This window comes from Copadichromis virginalis, linkage group LG10 (genome assembly GCF_057382275.1).
Source record: "Copadichromis virginalis isolate Kocher_CV1m ecotype Utaka linkage group LG10, C_Virginalis_male_GT1.1, whole genome shotgun sequence".
Lineage (NCBI taxonomy): Eukaryota > Metazoa > Chordata > Actinopteri > Cichliformes > Cichlidae > Copadichromis > Copadichromis virginalis.
In genome coordinates this window covers 17,590,972-17,609,646 of record NC_140627.1, presented here as the reverse complement: position 1 = coordinate 17,609,646, position 18,675 = coordinate 17,590,972, and the positions used below count along the sequence as shown (strand labels likewise).

Sequence of the window (18,675 nt, the reverse complement as noted above, 5' to 3'; positions counted from 1 at the left end):
ATTTAAATAACAACAACAACAAAAGATCAAATGGGTGTTTATCCTTTGGAAAAATACATTTCCATCCCTAGATTGCTGCTCCGCAGATTTATAGACAAAAGACAACTGAACCTCTTCTGGCTGGAAGCACATGGTAGCCCAGTGACTTTCTTTATCTTATTTTGTCCTTTGTCACTTTTCTGGAAATCCTGTTTCGTCAAAATACAACTTGATGGTTTTCAGATGACTGAGCTCTAAAATGCTTTGATGCTTTCTTGGTAAGGATGCCTTAACATGCCACAAGCAGATGACCTAATCTTCTAAACCCTCGGGCAGAGATTAATCAACAATCATGTGGCTTCCTTATGAGAATCTTAGAGTCCTGATTCAGCCTTACACACACACACACACACACACACACACACACACACACACACACACACACACACACACACACACACACACACACACACAAACTCAGTGTATAATTTTTATTAAACTAATAAAAGTTAGACACTGATTTTCTGTTCACTGTCTTACAGTGGTCCTCAGAGTGATCAGAAAATAAATGTTTGTTCCAGGTTAAAGTGGATGAATAAAATCATTGTTTTATGAAGTTTTATGAAAGTGTTAGAAAAACAGATAACATGGTTTATATGTGTTAACTGATTTCACAGCTTTAAAATAAATACACAAGTACAATCTGCACACAGCATAACAACTAAAGAAGGGATGTTAAGTCTTTCTTTGCTTCTCAAACACACCATACAATGACTTCTCACAGCACATTTTCCTGTGCCTGTAAAGTGTAACGCTGCCATTCTGATATCATATGAGAGATGCATGATATTTAGACGCTCTCATGATGAGCTAAAAAATGTGACATTTTTCTGTGGAGAGGCCCTTGTTTAAATCCACCCTTATGCAAGCTGTAAATAACCAATAAAAACTCACACTACCACATGACACTGCCATATAAACCTCAGTCAGCTATGAAAGCAACCTCTCATAGTACATTTGCAGAAATGCCAACAAACCAAACAATTAATTTAATCCAGATTAGTGGGCTGATCCAGATCAGGATATGAGAGCTAACTTAAATTTATGTCTTAATTCACAGAAGAAGAAGAAGAAGAAAAAGAATGGCATGAATTGAGAGGCTAATACTAGCAAGTAGTACACAGGAGCAGGCTCAATGCAAGGCAACTGGACAATCAGGTTAAGTACTAAATCCCATAGTATGTAGAAGATGCTGTATACAGTATCTGCATAATGTACCTAATGTATAAAATGTAAATCAAAGAATAGAAGCAAGCAAAAGGAAAAAAAAAAAAAAAGCAGAAAACATACAAAAGAAAAACTTCAAATAGCTAAGCGAGTAAAAAACACAGTGAAACAATAAAAAGAAGAGGAGAACAGGAACAAGGATGCAGAGATTACAGAAACCTGCCTATATGGGTATGAGCGTTGATGTGTGCCTGCAAAGAGAGAGAAATAGCTTCACAAAGATGTTGGAGGATACTCCAAAAAGACTCCAGTTACCATGGATACAAGGGGTTAGGTTCTGATGAAGAAAAATTACATACACAGACACTTAATAATCACTTCTGATAAAAGTGTGACTCAGGAGGTAGCGTGGGCCAAACTAACACTGTGAAGTTTTGGTAATCGGAAACTGATGGTTTGGTCCACGGCTCCAGCTGAAATGAACTGAACTGTCCTTGCGAGTAAGATGCTATGTGAGTGTAGCTTGTAGTGTAAGGCACTGTGAGAGATCAATAACAAAGCAGTCCATTTACCATTTAGATGTTATAAGCCTAAAACCCAGTGTTTAGCAGTATGACAACCACTCCCCTACTATTGACAAAGACATATGTCTGGGAAATCTTTGACCACATAAACTTGAATTGCTCCAGCACGTCTGTTCCATGGCCATAAAAGTCTGTTTACACCAAGCAGGCTCCAGGATGTTTGTGTGCCTAAAATATTTCACTCCACTTCTTTGCAGCTTCTTGCCACAACCAAACTGTTATTACAGATATAACCAACAAATTAAAGTTCGTTAGTTGTGTGACAGATTTGAAGCAGTTTATCTTGATACATTACCCAATGTTAAATACTCAAAGTTAATTATATAAACAACCTATTTGATTTTTTTATTTATTTTTTAAAAAGTGAAAATTTCACATCATTAGAAAATAGCAAAAAAATAAATAAATAAATGGGATCCTCTGAAAGAGGTCAGTACTGTTTTCTTTGGCTAGTGCAGAATAAAATTAAAGATGTGTATTTGCATTGAGTCCTTTGGGTGTGTTGCATCAAGCGTATCGGGAGAACTTTCATACCATTCATGAGGTGAAGATGTTGCCAGTGTTTTTCCAAAGCGAGCTGTTGTTGTAAGAGTAAAAATTTAATTAGGTTAAAAAAAAAAAATAGGCAGAGATGACCAGAGATTTGTGTCTATGCTCTCTGGCTCAACACACCACATTGTGACGAAAAGCACAGACAGCAGTGTTATTTCATTATTCCGGCAGAATCTTCACACTCGCAGCATGGCACGTTACAACAAAAAGTGTTAAATAAATGAGCAACTTCAAGTGACTTCAGTCTGCAAGCTTTGGTTTGCTCCTCAAAAGCGCAACAAACTAAAATGTTCAACTCTAGTTTGGACCAAAGAGCCTAAACTGTTCCAATCGTTTCATAGTACACACCACCACTGCTCCCCTTTCCTTGTAAGATTCAGATGGCTTTGCCTCTTAGTCCTGCTGTGCATCCATTCTTTTTCAGTTCTCACACTGATCTGTCCTTTCATTATTTCAAGCAGCCAGAGCAGCTCATCTGCCTGTTGGACTTGAGCTGCGGAGAGATTGTGTCGGGTACCACAGTTTTCAGGATGTCGTTTTCTGTGGCCATGATGTGCTTGACTAGGAAGTTTGCAGCTTCACTGATGTTGAGATTGTCCTATATGAGAGAGAAGAACTCATTAAAACAACGTCCCAGTTTTGTTAACCTTGTGTCAGAACACTAACAGAGCATTAGAAGCATTTACATGATCCCACCTTTAAAAATGTGACCGATCGGACTGCTTTTACCGTCACAGAAACACCATCATGTATGTACGTCTTTAAATAAATGCAGTAAACGTTCTTCTGGCTGCTCCACATAAGGAGTGGGTACATCTGTTTGTATAGTCTACCTCTGACACTTCTGGGCAAATCTGCACCTTATAAACTTTGACCTTTCAGAATGTCGAGTCTTGATGCCACAAGCAGCTCCAACACGTCAGTGTCAACAGCAGATGTGTAAGTGCATGCGATATTAGCAGAATTCTATGCAGCAGCATAAAAGTAAAACAATTTTACGGCGTTCTTCTGGAAATGTCGACAAACACACCGAGTACTGAGTGTGAACATTTTATTTAAACCTAGTAATTTAAATGGTCAAGATCGCAGAACACCAAATGCATGTATATCATAACTACAGCAAATTATATGGTGCCTAAAACACAAATTATCCAGCACATTTAGCAGGTAGAAAATGTATATGTCATCAAACTGAGGTTTTATAATGCCCACTCAAGAACAGAACTGAAAACAGTGGGGTTTTGATTGGAAGCAGAACTCCCCGTAGGATGTGGGAGTTTTTGAACACCAGACAGTTAACAATAACTTATGGAATTTCTTCTAACCCTGCACTGTAAATGTATCTCATGAGCATATAAAAGCCCAGTTAGCTCTATGGAGATGATCATTTCTGACTAAAGTGACCAGAGTGTGACTCAGAGATGGCTGGGATTCTTTCAATCCTAAACAGTGCTTATATTTTGAGAAGTATCCCTAGATGCACTCTTGCTCGGGGTTGTATGTTTCTTTAATGGTTGCTCTGGGAAGTAACTGATTACCTTAGCTTGGCTTCTCTTCTGACACTTAGGAACAAAGCTAAAAAAAAAAAAAAATCTCTGTTTCAGTCAGATAAGACTATTTTAAAATGACTGATTGATTAAAGGAGCACAATATAGTCAGCATTTGGCATCTAGGCTCTTGGCTCATTATTCCCTGCTAATATATTATATGTAAAATTAGGGAGAGATGAGTCAATATCCCCCAGGGCTTACAGTTGGGTGCTATGGTGCTGGTGGAGAAGGATGCAGGGAAGCTGTGGCTACATGTTGGTGGGAGAGATGGGAACTATAACAGCTTAAAAAGACTTCCAATAGGAAGGGTGTGTCTGTTATATGATGTTAGGAAAATGAGGTATGTTCTGTGTTTGTTTAAGAATCTGTTTCATTCCATACTTCGGAAATGACTAGCAAACTGTAGCAAACGTATTATAACTGTACTTTGGTCGCACCTTGGCAGAAGTCTCAAACCAACCGACAAAGCCGTGGTCCTTGCAAAACTGGTCCATTTTAATGCCATTGTTGGTCAGCTCCCTGCCCTGGTCACACTTGTTGGCCAGCAGCACGGTGGCGATGCTCTTTCCATTAGCCAGCATTAATTTAGAATCCAGATCTTCTTTCCACTTAACGACAGCCTCAAAGGTTGTTGGCCGTGTCACGTCGAACACTATGAAGGCCCCCATGGCTTCACGGTAGTACACTCGTGTCATGTTCCCAAAACGCTCCTGACCTGTGATTCACAAACACAGACAAACACGGAGATTCATTCATTCGTAAGACAGCGTTGTTGTTGCCAGCATCAGATCCAATGACAGATTTTCATTGTTCTTCCTGCATGTTTGCAGCAAAACAACTAATACAGCTGACTGCAGTCAGCAGTGCCTGCATTCCCATGAAACAGCACATTCCTGTAGTCTTACCATCATGTTGCACATAAACATATGGCCAATGTGACTGCTTGATTTGCTTAATTTAGACATGCAATTTGCAAGTAGGTTAAAACAGCATTTATCCCTGTACGCATGTGAAAAGTCTATATGGAAGATGTATGCACGTGGATGTACGTGGGTTCATCTGAGCTTGTGCAAGAAATGAAAATTAGAGGAGCAGGTTAGCTGTTAACAACACATTCCCTCAGAGATGCGTGATGCGGTCTAATTTGACTTGTTGGTCCGGAACAGAGCGCGTAGGTGTGTGCATCCTGCTTGCTGTGCAGGAAATGTCCTCTCAGCAGAAAAGTTAATACTAATGGATGGATGAGAGGCCACTTCTGGCTTTAATAAAAGCTCTCTGAGAAAGACAAAGTGTTGCCATTTACCATCATAAGTAAGGGGAAATTGATAGCTTCCTCCTTTCGTGCAAGGCTGTATATAAATAATTGCCATTGTGTAAGAGAAGTCACAGACAGACGTGTCACATTTGTCACTTGACAAACTGTCATTCAGTAAGCCTAGGGTGCGCTTTAAAGTTTTGCATGACTTCCAATCAAAGCATATGAAATGTATTCCCCGCATGATGAAAAGAGGATTAATGTTTCACTCCTCAGTGCCTATCTGCCCATCTGGATTAATTCAACCAGGTAGACAAACTAAATCAGATGTGACTTACTATATTTACTTGACCCTGACATAATCATTTAATTTAATGAAGAAAAACCCATAAGGCATGTACCTCTGTGTGTGTCTCACTTTGCTCGTTGTGACTGAGTAAGGTGGTTTTGTTTTTTATTAGGGCTACAAAACACTCCTGTAACTCCTTTAAATCTCCCTCACATGGCTCTAATCACATGATGCAACATCATACCTTAAATGAATGACTGAACAACAGTGTGCTGGTCTTGTCTAAGCAGTGTGTGTGTGTCAGAGAGAGAGAGAGAGAGAGAACGTGGGTTGTGTCAGATACCAGCTCTCCACAGTGACAGTGCATCTCTATGTTGTGAACGTTTCATAAATATAGAAGAGTCATGCCTCGTTGTCACTTAGAAGATAAGTGTTATCTACCCAAAGGATCTTTTTTTCGGGAACTAAGCAGCACTGCTACAAATTTTCTAACTTTTTCTTCCTCCACTAGTTCTTTTACATTTCATATTTTAAAATACCAAAAGGAGGAAAAATGGTGTAAACGGCGTATAATACAGATCCCTTACACCCGCCATAAACTTTTGTGGAGGAAAAGCAAGTTGCCAATTTATTTGGCCTGCTGTCACACCTACAGACAGATACAACACGTAACACACACTCAGCTTCTTCACTGCCCTACCTGCAATGTCCCACAGCTGGAGCCGCACCGTCTCTGAATCCCAGTTTAACACTTTCAGGGCGAAGTCAACTCCGATCGTAGCCCGGTAATTAGTGGAGTAGGTGTGGTGGACGTAGCGCCTGATGATGGAAGTCTTCCCGACCCCCAGGTCTCCGATGACCAGCACCTTATACAGGTGCTCTTTCCGTAGACTCTGCATACCATTGGAGTGTGAAGGATAGTTGGTCATCCCACCTGTCAGAGCTCAGCAGCGGTAGCAGTTTTCAGTAACTCTGACCTGGCTCGAGTGCGTTCCCCTGGTCTCCTGCGCGTCTTTCTCCGCCCTCCCTGTAGCGGGAGTGTGTGATTGCTGTGGGGCTGTGTTTGGGAACTTGTGACCTCGCCTCGCCACTCTGAGGAGACGTCAGTGAAGTAACAAGACTTTGCGAGTGTCTGTACTGCCCCTTTATACAACGGGTTAACCGTTTACGTGCTGGCATCACAAGTTCGTCTGACCGTTAAATATTAACGAAACTATAAGCACTAACAAGAGCAATACCCGAATCTTGCTCTTAAAGAAAACAAAAATTACACAACAGACACTGGTACCGTTTTGTATTGCGGTAGGGTAACTGAGGATAACTTTTAATTGAGAACATCACGGTGTTCTAAACATGGACCAGCCAAGGAGCAGAGGTGGATAAGTGAGTCTGTATCAAAAATACTCTTAGTGATTAGTTTTAGCCAGTTAACAGAAACGGATTTATTCTGTAACTTCAAATTTGAACCACATTTGAATTGGATATTCATCTGTTTGGGTAGTTGCTATCTGTTCTCTGGGGGAATAAAACAAACAAAAACAAGTGCTGGCATATACGTACTTAGGTTGGTTGCAGAAGTATACAATGGATGCAATAATATTAAATGCTTTAATAGGATCTACATGGATGCATATGCAGTGAGACTGTGAATCTACTGTACATATGTTCCTGCAAACCCAGCCCTCATGCCTTCAAGCCACATTATGTTATTGTGTGAATATAAAATAGTCTGGAGGAGTGTGAGAATCATCAAATGCCTGTGCGTGAGCTCAGCCAAGAAATATATGTTTGCATTTTTATAGCAGTATGCATAGGAGGCTCAAAATAAATAAAATAAAAAAAATAATGTATTGTATTGTATCTTTATTTGTTTCAGACATATAAAACAAAAAACAATATATACACACTACATATATTTTCATTTACAGATACGAATATATATGTAGATATACACACACACACGTATGTGTTCAGATAAACAAAAAATATATAATGAAATAAAACAAAATCGTCTGACATAATGTAACAATGTTTGGTCTGAAAAGGAGTAGGAAGAAGTATGAACATACTTATTAATTCCTACCCCTGCTCAACATCTTATTGATCCCACATAATTCACCTAATTCCCATCATCACATACTCCACACGATACACGAGGAGAACCTATATAAACTTGGCTACCGTGATTGATATAATTTGATATTTTTATACATACAATGGGTGATCATCTTTATCGGTATCATATTCTTCCAAAATCAGTTTTCGAAGTATTTTCATGAACTTACTAATTCCTGAGCATTGCTGTAGATCTATAGTAAAACTATTCCACAGTTTTACCCCATAAATAGTGACACAAAAGGTTTTAACCTTTGACCGTGCTTTAAGAATCCTTAGATTCAATTTCCCCCTCAATTCATAGTCTCCTTCTCTGTCATAGAACATCCTCTGTATATTTCCTGGTAACATATTGTATCTGGCCTTGTACATAATTTTTGCAGTTTTATATTTTATAAGATCCATAAACTTCAGTATTTTTAATTTCAAAAACATGATGTTAGTATGGTCTCTAAATCCTGCTTTATTAATCATCCTGATTGCTTTTTTTTTTAATTTTACATATTGGTTGAAGTGCAGTTTTATATGCGTTTCCCCAAATTTCCACACAGTATTCCAAATATGGCAATATAAGTGAACAATAAAGTACCCGGAGTGATTTGGAAGGCAAAAAATATTTAACTTTACTTAGTACGGAGATGCTTCTTGACAGTTTGGCTTGTATATGCTTTATGTGAGGTTTCCAGCAGATTTTGTTATCTATTATCACACCCAGAAATTTTGTATCCGAAACTTGCTCTATTTCAACATTGTTTACTAATAATTTTGCTCCTGCATCTTTTTTACAATTTCCGAATAACATGAATGTAGTTTTTTCCAAATTTAATGATAGCTTATTTCTATCAAACCATGTTTTCAGTTTAATCATTTCTTGTGTGACAATTTCCAAAAGCTGCTGTAAGTTCTCTCCAGCACAAAAAATATTTGTATCATCTGCAAATAGAATAAACTGTAGTATATCTGATGTTCTGCATATATCATTGATATAGAGGATAAACAGCTTTGGTCCCAATACTGACCCCTGCGGAACTCCACAAACAATGTCCATACACTCTGATTGATATTCCCCAATTTTCACAAATTGCTGCCTGTCTCTCAAATAACTCTTTACCCATTCTAACACCACTCCTCTAATGCCGTAGTACTCCAGTTTATCAAGTAATATGTCATGATTAATTGTGTCAAAAGCTTTTTTTAGGTCAATAACTATACATTGTCTTTTATCTATATTGTTGGTGATATTTTCGATCAGTTCCATTAATGCCAATGATGTTGATCCATTTGATCTGAAACCATACTGACTATCCGTTATTATTTTGTGTTTATCTATAAATTTGTCAAGTCTATTACTAAAGACTTTTTCCAGTATTTTTGAAAATTGAGAAAGTAGAGAGACAGGCCTATAATTTGTGAATTGGTGTCTGTCACCATTTTTAAACAGTGGTGTTACTTTAGCTGTTTTCATTTGTTTTGGGAATGTACCAGTTTGTAAGGACAAATTGCAAATGTGTGTTAAGGGTTTGGAAATGCCCTCTATCACTCTCTTAACGATTTCCATATCAATGTCGTCAGAGTCTGTAGAGTTTTTTGTTTGTGATTTCCCAACAATATCAATGATTTCCATTTCTTCCACCACCGTTAAGAACATTGAATGAGGATTGCGGTCAATGAGTCTAGTTTCTTTCTCTACAGAATCTGTTATATCAGGAATTGTTTCAGCCAAGTCTGGCCCAACACTTACAAAGAATTTATTGAACTCATTTACTACATCTCTCATATTAGTAATATTTCTATCATTATTTGCGAAATACGAAGGATAGTCTGCCTGCCCCGAGCCCTTTTTGATGATGGTATTTAATGTTTTCCAGATCCCTTTAATATTATTTTTATTCATAATCAGTAATTTTTCATAGTATTCCTTTTTACATGACCTTAAAATACTCGTTAATTTATTTTTATATTTCTTGTATTTATTTTCAGCTTCTGTGCTTCTGTTCATTATAAATTCTCTGTATAAGGTATTTTTCTTCTTACATGCATTTTGCAATCCTTTTGTAATCCATGGGCACTCTGCATATTTTTGTTTTTTACTATATTTCTTTACTGGGCAATGACTATTATATAACAGTTTAAATTTTCCTATAAAAATCTCATAAGCTTTATCAATATTTTTTTCCTTATACAGCATCTCCCATTCTTGCTTGAGTAAATCACTTTTGAATGCGTTTATTGACTCTTCTGTTCTCACTCGTTTGTATTTTATTGTGTTTTGCTGTTTAACCTTCCTGTAATTGCTGTTATACACTATAAAAACAGGTAGATGATCACTGATGTCATTAATTAGGAGACCACTTATGGTTCTATTTTCTATTTCATTAGTAAATATATTGTCTATTAGGGTTGCCGACTGTGCTGTAATCCTGCTGGGCTTAGTGATCACTGGAAAAAGTCCCAAGCTATACATTGTATTAATAAATTCCTCTGTCGCTCTCTGCTTGTTTGGATTTAGTAGATCTATGTTAAAATCCCCACAAATGAACATGACTTTTTGATTTGTCCTAATGAATGTTTTATCTACCCACTCCTTAAAAATTTCAATATTAGAACCTGGTGTTCTATATATACAGCTTACAATGACATTTTTCTCTTTTCCCATACTAATTTCTATTGTTACACACTCTAATATATTATCTACCGCCACCGTCATTTTTTCTACCATCTTGTATTTTAAATTTTTATCCACAAACAAGGCCACACCACCGCCATTCTTATTCTTTCTATTTGTAAGATTTAATCCATCTATTACAAAGTCCTCTCCTTTCTGTTTATTAATCCATGTTTCAGATACTGCAATCACACTGAATGGATGTGTAAATTTGCTTAAATATTCCCTTATTTTGTGAAAATTTGCATATAAACTTCTACTATTAAAGTGGATTATAGATATTTTGCCGTCGACCTTGACAGTTTTGTTGAATTGTTCTTCAGTATGATAGTAGCAGGTATTTTTGATGTTAAAAAAGTTCAGTTCTGGATCAATGTCCTGCTCTGTGAAGTGTGTTTTGTATTCCGTGTTTACTGGTGAATTTATCTCCTGATTAGCAATCCTTTGTGGTAGCAATGTATAATTCCCAGATAATGAATTAATTGATTGTTTCATCCTTGAATACGTTACGCTTTAGCTTCTGTTGTTGTCTTCTATTACCTGCTTTGATGACTAGATTGTTTGTCCCGCTCCTTGCCTTTGTAGTCAAGTGACCTGTTAATATTTTTCCAGATCCTGGATGCATTTGATGACCAGCACCTTGGCTTCCTCCGGTGTACTGTTGAGCTTTATAAATATTTTACAGTTTGCAGTCCAGGTGTTCTGAATTTTACCCAGTTTCTTTAGGTATCTTGCTTTCTTCGCTATGTCAGCATTGGATTTGGTTAGATGGTCATTCATGTAGACGTTCGATCCTTTTAGTTTCCTCCCCTGCTTCAGCAGTGCATTCTTGTGTTTCCTGTTTACAAATCTTATGATGATAGCTGGTTTATCACTAGCATTTCTCCTGGGCAAGGGGTGGCATGCCTCGATGTTATTACAGTCCAGGTCGATCCCTTTCGACTGCAAGAAACCAGCTACTTGTTGCTCCGCAGAGCTCCCATCCAGATCTCCTTGCTCCTCTTTACTGCCAGCAGTCACAGCCCGAGCATATGACCGGGGTTTTATGTACAGCCCTGTGATGATCACGTCGTTCATTCTGGTATATTGCTCCAGGTCCGTGACCCTGCTCTCCAGATAGACGATCCGTTTCTCCTTCTCTGCATTCTGGTTACGTAGCGACCTTATTTCCTCGACTAAGTCTAGGATATATTTCTGTTGTAGCTTGATAGCCGATGTTTCCTCAGTTAGAAAGTCCAATGACTTTTTGATGTCCTCAATTTCATCGGCGTTCGGTGTTCTCTTAGGCCCCATTGAGCTTGTTGTCTTGCTCGCTCCGTTCACCGTCTTGTCACTGTTGATTTACTTGTTGGTGCCTTGCTAGAGGATCCTGGGCCCGGTGGCTGCTGGAGGATCCTGGGCCTGGTGGAGCAGTAGGATCCTGGGCCCGGTGGCTGCTGGAAGAGCCTGGGCCCGGTGGCTGCTGGAAGATCCTGGGCCCGGTGGCTGCTGGAGGATCCTGGGCCCGGTGGCTGCTGGAAGAGCCTGGGCCTGGTGGCTGCTGGAAGAGCCTGGGCCTGGTGGCTGCTGCAGGAGCCTGTGCCTGGTGGCTGCTGCAGGAGGATCCTGGGCCTGCTTGAGATTAAATCAGTTCATCCCCTGAGAATGAGAATCCTGGTACTACTGCATTAATATTTTGCAATGCCTGCACTAATATCTTTACTTGGTTATAGAATTTAAAGCCCTGATTTACTAAAAGCGTCAGCGCTGCACAGACCAATCATCTACTCCTTATTCTGGCTGCTAACGTCCTCCTCTGTCACACCAACCCTCTGCATTTCTTAGCACAGCCTTTTAGAGTTTTCACATACTGAGCAAATGCAGAGCTTTATGTTGCTTCAAAATATTACAATGACAAAACTTTTATTTAACTTTACAAGTGTATAGTTTTAATTTCCCTTTGTATTGCTGTTTGACCCCTTTGCAGAGTACAGCTGCAGCCTGCTTAGCATTGACAAAACAGGATACTATTTAGCTTTCTGTCTAGCCATAAAACAAAATAACAAAATACAGAGAAGGTTAAATTCTTAAAAACAATATCCATCATATTCCTGGTTTTTGATCATTTATTGCTCACACGTATTTACAAAAATGGCACAAACATCAGACCTAAAATACTATGGCTAAAATAGTTGCAAAGCTAATTGCTTGTTTGTCCAAAAGCCTCTTGTAGCCTTTGTTTTTCTCAGAAGAGATAATTATACAATAAATAATTTTAAAGTGTTTTTGTGGATATTTTGTTGACTCCATGTGGGGGTTTTTCACATACTACTCTAAAGAGGTATGTGCCACTCTGCCTAGACATCTTGCCCCACATATAAAATTTTTCAGTTCCACCACTGACCTGTGGCAATGGGACTGAAAACACCTGAATTAGAGATTAAGTGATGTAACCCAATACTTTTGTCCACGTAATGTTTCTATATGAAGAATTTATATGTTGCAGAAATGTAGCATTTGTGGTTTATTGGTCTGTAAAACTTAGTAAATCAGAAATACAAATTATAATAATAATAAAAAAAAAAAGAACAATTGTGGAAATTGGATCAGAGCATATACAGGATTATTTACTCAGGTTTTATGTACTTGTATTTTATTTAATTGTTGGTTTATAGCTCAAGGTACTGAGAAATATATTAAAATTAAAAGTAATTGAAATCATCAACAGCTACAACTGCAAAGTTATATACACAAAAATAAATCAACAATTGCCACCTCATTCAAAAAAAAAAAAAAAAAAAAATCCTGAAAACACCTTTAGACAGAGCTACATTTGCAAAACTTCTGGTTTGTACTGGTTTCTAATTAGTAGAGAAGACATGGTTTAAACCCTACTCTACTATTACTTCACTTTTCAGCTAATGAACTGACATATTTCATATTTGAATCTGTGTCAAAGATGGGGAAAGGCTCTGTTGTAGTCTTGCTCTACCTTGCAGCTGTATACTTGACTAAAGCTGGAGGGAGATTGAAAGGAGGTGGTAGATCCATCCTAGGAAGAGACAGAGCACAAATATTGACTTGTGGCTTTGTTAGACAGTTACTTGAATCTATAAAGCATGTACAGGTATTGTATGCACATCTATTGGCTATTTTGACAGATATCACTATTTTTTGTCTTTCACAGAAAAACCAATGTAAGCAGGCATAGGACATTTAAATGAACAGATAGTAAGACTTTTACCCGTTTTGACTTGAGGCTTTGATTTTATAGTTTAAATGTCATTTATTATGACACAAAGAGGCAAAGAGCAGCAACGAACTGAAGACGCTCACCTGTCTTCAAACTTGTGGTTGCACTGTGACCACAAACTCTTTGCGCGCACGTTTGCTTCCTGTGTTGACAGTCAGTGTATAAACCCCTGCATTAGCATCAGTCACCCACCAGAGCTCCAGAGATTCAGTCTCTGACAACACTTCATCATTCTGGGGCAAAGCATGATTATGTAGCACATAAAAACCTTTTATTTTGAAAAGAAGTCAGAGTTAAATTCAGTTTCAAATTCCAAGTTTCCTTTACCTTGGTCCATCTGTACTGTGCGTTTGGAAATGATGTGCAGCGAATTGTCACATTTTCTCCATTTTGGACTTCAACAGTGCCATTCACATCACACGTTATTTTAATGTCATCTATTGGAGGAAAACATGAGATTAATTAGATTTGTTGATCACACAAAAAACGTAAAAAAAAAAAAGAATTAAAAAAAAATCAACTGAGTGATGTGAAAAGCACATTTTTGTAATATGTCTTCTGCCAGTGTTGTGATCACAACATCCCTTCCGCTGAACAGAAGAGTGTGTTGTGTTGTGTGTTATGAGACAATATGAAAAAGAAAACTGTCTTTTAGCAGAGCTCCTAGATTTGTTGTTTTCATTCTTACTTGGATTTGCTGAGTAAATAACTGCTGAGATTGGCAGAGACTGAGTGCTCTGATGAAACCACAAGTAATGTGAAATATTTACAATACAGCATTAGATAGAAAGATGTTGTGTATTTCTATTTAAATATTAAATCCAGGGTGGTCTACAAAGTCTGGTTTAGGTACTTAGATATGGCTTTGTGTGTACTAGGTTCTCTTACCTTTGATTATTAGCTGTGTTTTAACCTTTTTGGATCCATCAGGAAAGGTGGCCATGTCACAAACATAGATGCCTTCATCCGATTTCTTCACATCAGAAAGTATTAGATGGGAACCCAGGACATCTCTACCGTTCTTCTCAATCTGGATGGTAATATTTTGCCAGAATAGATGGAATCCATAAAATTGGCTGTGCAAACCCAGCTTTGTAGTTTTATTTGTTTCCTTACTCCATTCAATGCTGACAATCTTGTTATCAGTAGCACTTTTTAAAGTGCAGGGTAAGGAAACATTCTGGCCCACTACAGCTTCCATCTTTTCATAATGGAACAACTCAACACCCTGGATCCCTGTCAGACACATCAGATAGAGTTAGAAGTCAATATTGGTATCGAATACCCATCTTTGCTGATTCATCATAACACACAGGCACGCACAAAAGGATATATACAGAATATAAAGAATTACCTTGACTGATAGAATTAGATTTACTGATCACACAAAAAACGTAAAAAAAAAATAATAATTAAAAAGAAAAAGTCAACCAACTGAGTGATGTGAAAAGCACATTTTGTAATATGTCTTCTGCCAGTGTTGTGATAACAACATCCCTTCCGCTGAACAGAAGAGTGTGTTGTGTCGTGTGTTATGAGACAAGTAATATGCAAAAGAAAACTGTCTTTTAGCAGAGCTACTAGATTTGTTGTTTTCATTCTTACTTGGATTTGCTGAGTAAATAACTGCTGAGATTGGCAGAGACTGAGTGCTCTGATGAAACCACAATACAGCATTAGATAGAAAGATGTTGTGCATTTCTATTTAAATATTAAATCCAGGGTGGTCTACAAAGTCTGGTTTAGGTACTTAGATATGGCTTTGTGTGTACTAGGTTCTCTTACCTTTGATTATTAGCTGTGTTTTAACCTTTTTGGATCCATCAGGAAAGGTGGCCATGTCACAAACATAGATGCCTTCATCCGATTTCTTCACATCAGAAAGTATTAGATGGGAACCCAGGACATCTCTACCGTTTTTCTCAATCTGGATGGTAATATTTTGCCAGAATAGATGGATTCCATAAAACTGGCTGTGCAAACCCAGCTTTGTATTTTTATTTGTTTCCTTACTCCATTCAATGCTGACAATCTTGTTATCAGTAGCACTTTTTAAAGTGCAGGGTAAGGAAACATTCTGGCCCACTACAGCTTCCATCTTTTCATAATGGAACAACTCAACATCCTGGATCCCTGTCAGACGCATCAGATAGTGTTAGAAGTCAATATTGGTATCGAATACCCATCTTTGCTGATTCATCATAGCACGCACAAAAGGATATATACAGAATATAAAGAATTACCTTGACTGATAGGAGCAAGGAGCAGAAGAGTGAGAACCATTCTCAATACATTTCCAGTCATTTTCAAGGTCCCGATACTCATTACGGCCAATCAGGCTGAATGTATTGTGCCTAACTGAGGAAAGACAGAAACGATACACTGCCTGTTAACTGAGGTTTGAAAACCGGGCAGCACTAGCAGGATGGCTTGTCGTTACACGAAGCCACACAGAGACTCATGTGTGTATTTCTGAAGCTTTGTGATTAAAAAAAAAAAAAAAAAGTTAGTTGTGACAAAAAGACACAACAAATTCAGAAAGCTGTTGATGTTTGATTTCAATTAAAACCACCTGTCTAACGTACATTCCTGCTTCCTCTCTTTTTGATCCTCTAGTACAGGGGTGTCAAACTCAAATACACAGTGGGCCAAAATTCAAAACTGGAACAAAGTCGCGGGCTAACATTAATATTTATTGAAAATAAATAAATAAATCTTCCCCCAGATATAAGAATGAATCTTTTCTTATAGACTCAAACAAGTTTTGCTGAAAAACTGAATATGGAACAAGCAAAGCTTAATACTAAACTTATATATATATATATATATATATATATATATATATATATATATATATATATATATATCACCCTGAGGCTGTACGCTAAGCGGAAGGAAGGGGGCCGGGGACTGGTGAGTGTCAGCACCACAGTCCAGGATGAGACAACGAACATCCAAGAATACATTGGGAAGATGGCCCCAACTGACCGAGTGCTTAGTGAATACCTCAGGCAGCAGAAACCCAAGAAAGAGGAGGGAGACGAGGAACCATCATGGAAGGACAGGCCCCTGCACGGTATGTACCACCGGCAGATAGAGGAGGTGGCTGATATCCAGAAATCCTACCAGTGGCTGGACAAAGCTGGACTGAAAGACAGCACAGAGGCACTAATCATGGCAGCACAAGAACAAGCTCTGAGCACAAGATCCATAGAGGCTGGGGTCTATCACACCAGGCAAGACCCCAGGTGCAGGCTGTGTAAAGATGCCCCAGAGACAATCCAGCACATAACAGCAGGGTGCAAGATGCTAGCAGGCAAGGCATACATGGAACGCCATAACCAAGTGGCCGGCATAGTGTACAGGAACATCTGTGCCGAGTATAACCTGGAAGTCCCGAGGTCAAAATGGGAGATGCCCCCAAGGGTGGTGGAGAATGACCGAGCTAAGATCCTGTGGGACTTCCAGATACAGACGGACAAAATGGTGGTGGCTAACCAACCGGACATAGTGGTGGTAGACAAACAGAAGAAGACGGCCGTAGTGATCGATGTAGCGGTTCCGAATGACAGCAATATCAGGAAGAAGGAACACGAGAAGCTGGAGAAATACCAAGGGCTCAGAGAAGAGCTCGAGAGGATGTGGAGGGTGAAGGTAACGGTGGTCCCCGTGGTAATCGGAGCACTAGGTGCGGTGACTCCCAAGCTAGGCGAGTGGCTCCAGCAGATCCCAGGAACAACATCGGAGATCTCTGTCCAGAAGAGCGCAGTCCTGGGAACAGCTAAGATACTGCGCAGGACCCTCAAGCTCCCAGGCCTCTGGTAGAGGACCCGAGCTTGAAGGATAAACCGCCCGCAGGGGCGTGCTGGGTGTTTTTTATATATATATATATATATATATATATATATATATATATATATATATATATATATATATATAAGCTGTATAATACCAGTAGGCCAGCTCTAATAGTAATTTGGTATGGCTTCGCGGGCCAAATATAATTAGGCTGCGGGCCAAATTTGGCCCGCGGACCAGAGTTAGACACCTATGCTCTAGTAATATTACTGACTTTCTCTTTCCACTGTCATGTTTAGTATGGCCAGTTGAGGGGTTTGTCACTTGAGTGTAAAAATACAGCTATGATAAACATTATTTGTATACATCAGTGTATGCTTTTCAAAATAAATATATATAAATATGCTAAAAACAGAAAGACAAAGAGTTACCCAAAATCAAGGTTTAAAAAAAAAAAAAAATAAATAGTTTTCACAGAATCCACAGATCTCAAGCTCAAGGGAGAGAGTCATCTGGGGACTAATATTGTAAAAGCTCTGTCACCTTTAGCTCTCAGTATTGTATGACGCACAGCCAGCAGGCCCTGGCCATATCAGCTCAGGGACATGCTGGGTATGTATTGATGAAAATGTTCACTGAGGTACGTTGGAGCTCGTTCATGCAGAGCTCCAAAAGTCAAGCTATGGGTAGTTAGCCAACAATGAGACTGTGGAGACTAGTGGCAGACGGGGCCGGCTATACGGTGGGTCAAAAAAGGGGCAATGCCCTCTTAAACAAACGTCCTGCCCCCTTAAGTCAACTTTCTCAACTTTTAGAAGTTGACAAAGAAAATAGATTAATAATAGATTACCCACAAACTGAATATGGACAAGGTTTACTACAGTAGCTGAAAAATCCGCTTGAAAAGGCACAAACGAGATGATAGGTTTCACGTGTCGTTCGTTCTTTACCTCCGTGCACTCTTTGTACGCAGGCTACCACAGCACCCCCAACTAAACATCCTGCTAAACGCAGCTTGCCCCCGCCTTCAAGTTGAACTGAAGTTGATAAAGAGCCCATGTCAAAGTATTGTGGTTAACTTAAATCCAATTTATTAACCTACCTCTGAGATGAAGTGCAGCTGCGAAGAACGTACTTTCTCCTGTTTGACTACGGCAGGCAATGAGGTGCGTTTATTGTCTGTCTGTCAATTTGAGTTTCCATGAAACCGCGATAAACAGGTTGTTTTTTTTATTACTATGCCAACCCTTTTTAGTTTTGTAAGTACTGGCTATATTGAGAGGTCTTATTTTATTCTTACTTCATTTTGAAAATTTATTTGAATTAGGCCATCAAATTAAGATATATTTTATGTTGTTGGTTGTAAAGATCTGGATGGATATTTTATTTTAGTCTTCTATTTCTATTCTTTTTATTTTTCAAAACATTA

The 18,675-nt window shown here is 38.7% G+C and overlaps 3 protein-coding genes across 3 annotated transcripts; all 3 read right to left on the bottom strand.

Annotated features, from left to right (window-relative positions):
- Positions 1-1,284: 1,284 nt before the first annotated feature.
- Positions 1,285-6,578, bottom strand: rab38b (RAB38b, member of RAS oncogene family). Its single transcript, XM_085470307.1, has 3 exons — positions 6,137-6,578; positions 4,330-4,607; positions 1,285-2,940 (listed from the first exon to the last, which is right to left on the bottom strand). The coding sequence occupies exons 1-3, from the start codon at positions 6,363-6,365 to the stop codon at positions 2,791-2,793; spliced, it is 657 nt and encodes a 218-aa protein (XP_085326433.1). The 5' UTR covers positions 6,366-6,578; the 3' UTR covers positions 1,285-2,790.
- Positions 6,579-10,777: 4,199 nt separating this feature from the next.
- Positions 10,778-11,611, bottom strand: LOC146700211 (uncharacterized). Its single transcript, XM_085470305.1, has one exon. The coding sequence runs from the start codon at positions 11,507-11,509 to the stop codon at positions 10,814-10,816; it is 696 nt and encodes a 231-aa protein (XP_085326431.1). The 5' UTR covers positions 11,510-11,611; the 3' UTR covers positions 10,778-10,813.
- Positions 11,612-12,310: 699 nt separating this feature from the next.
- On the bottom strand, positions 12,311-18,425 carry LOC146700210 (junctional adhesion molecule-like). The gene is made up of 7 exons (XM_085470304.1): positions 18,349-18,425; positions 15,692-15,806; positions 15,234-15,581; positions 14,337-14,684; positions 13,776-13,885; positions 13,532-13,681; positions 12,311-13,247 (listed from the first exon to the last, which is right to left on the bottom strand). The coding sequence occupies exons 2-6, from the start codon at positions 15,771-15,773 to the stop codon at positions 13,538-13,540; spliced, it is 1,032 nt and encodes a 343-aa protein (XP_085326430.1). The 5' UTR covers positions 15,774-15,806; positions 18,349-18,425; the 3' UTR covers positions 12,311-13,247; positions 13,532-13,537.
- Positions 18,426-18,675: the final 250 nt, after the last annotated feature.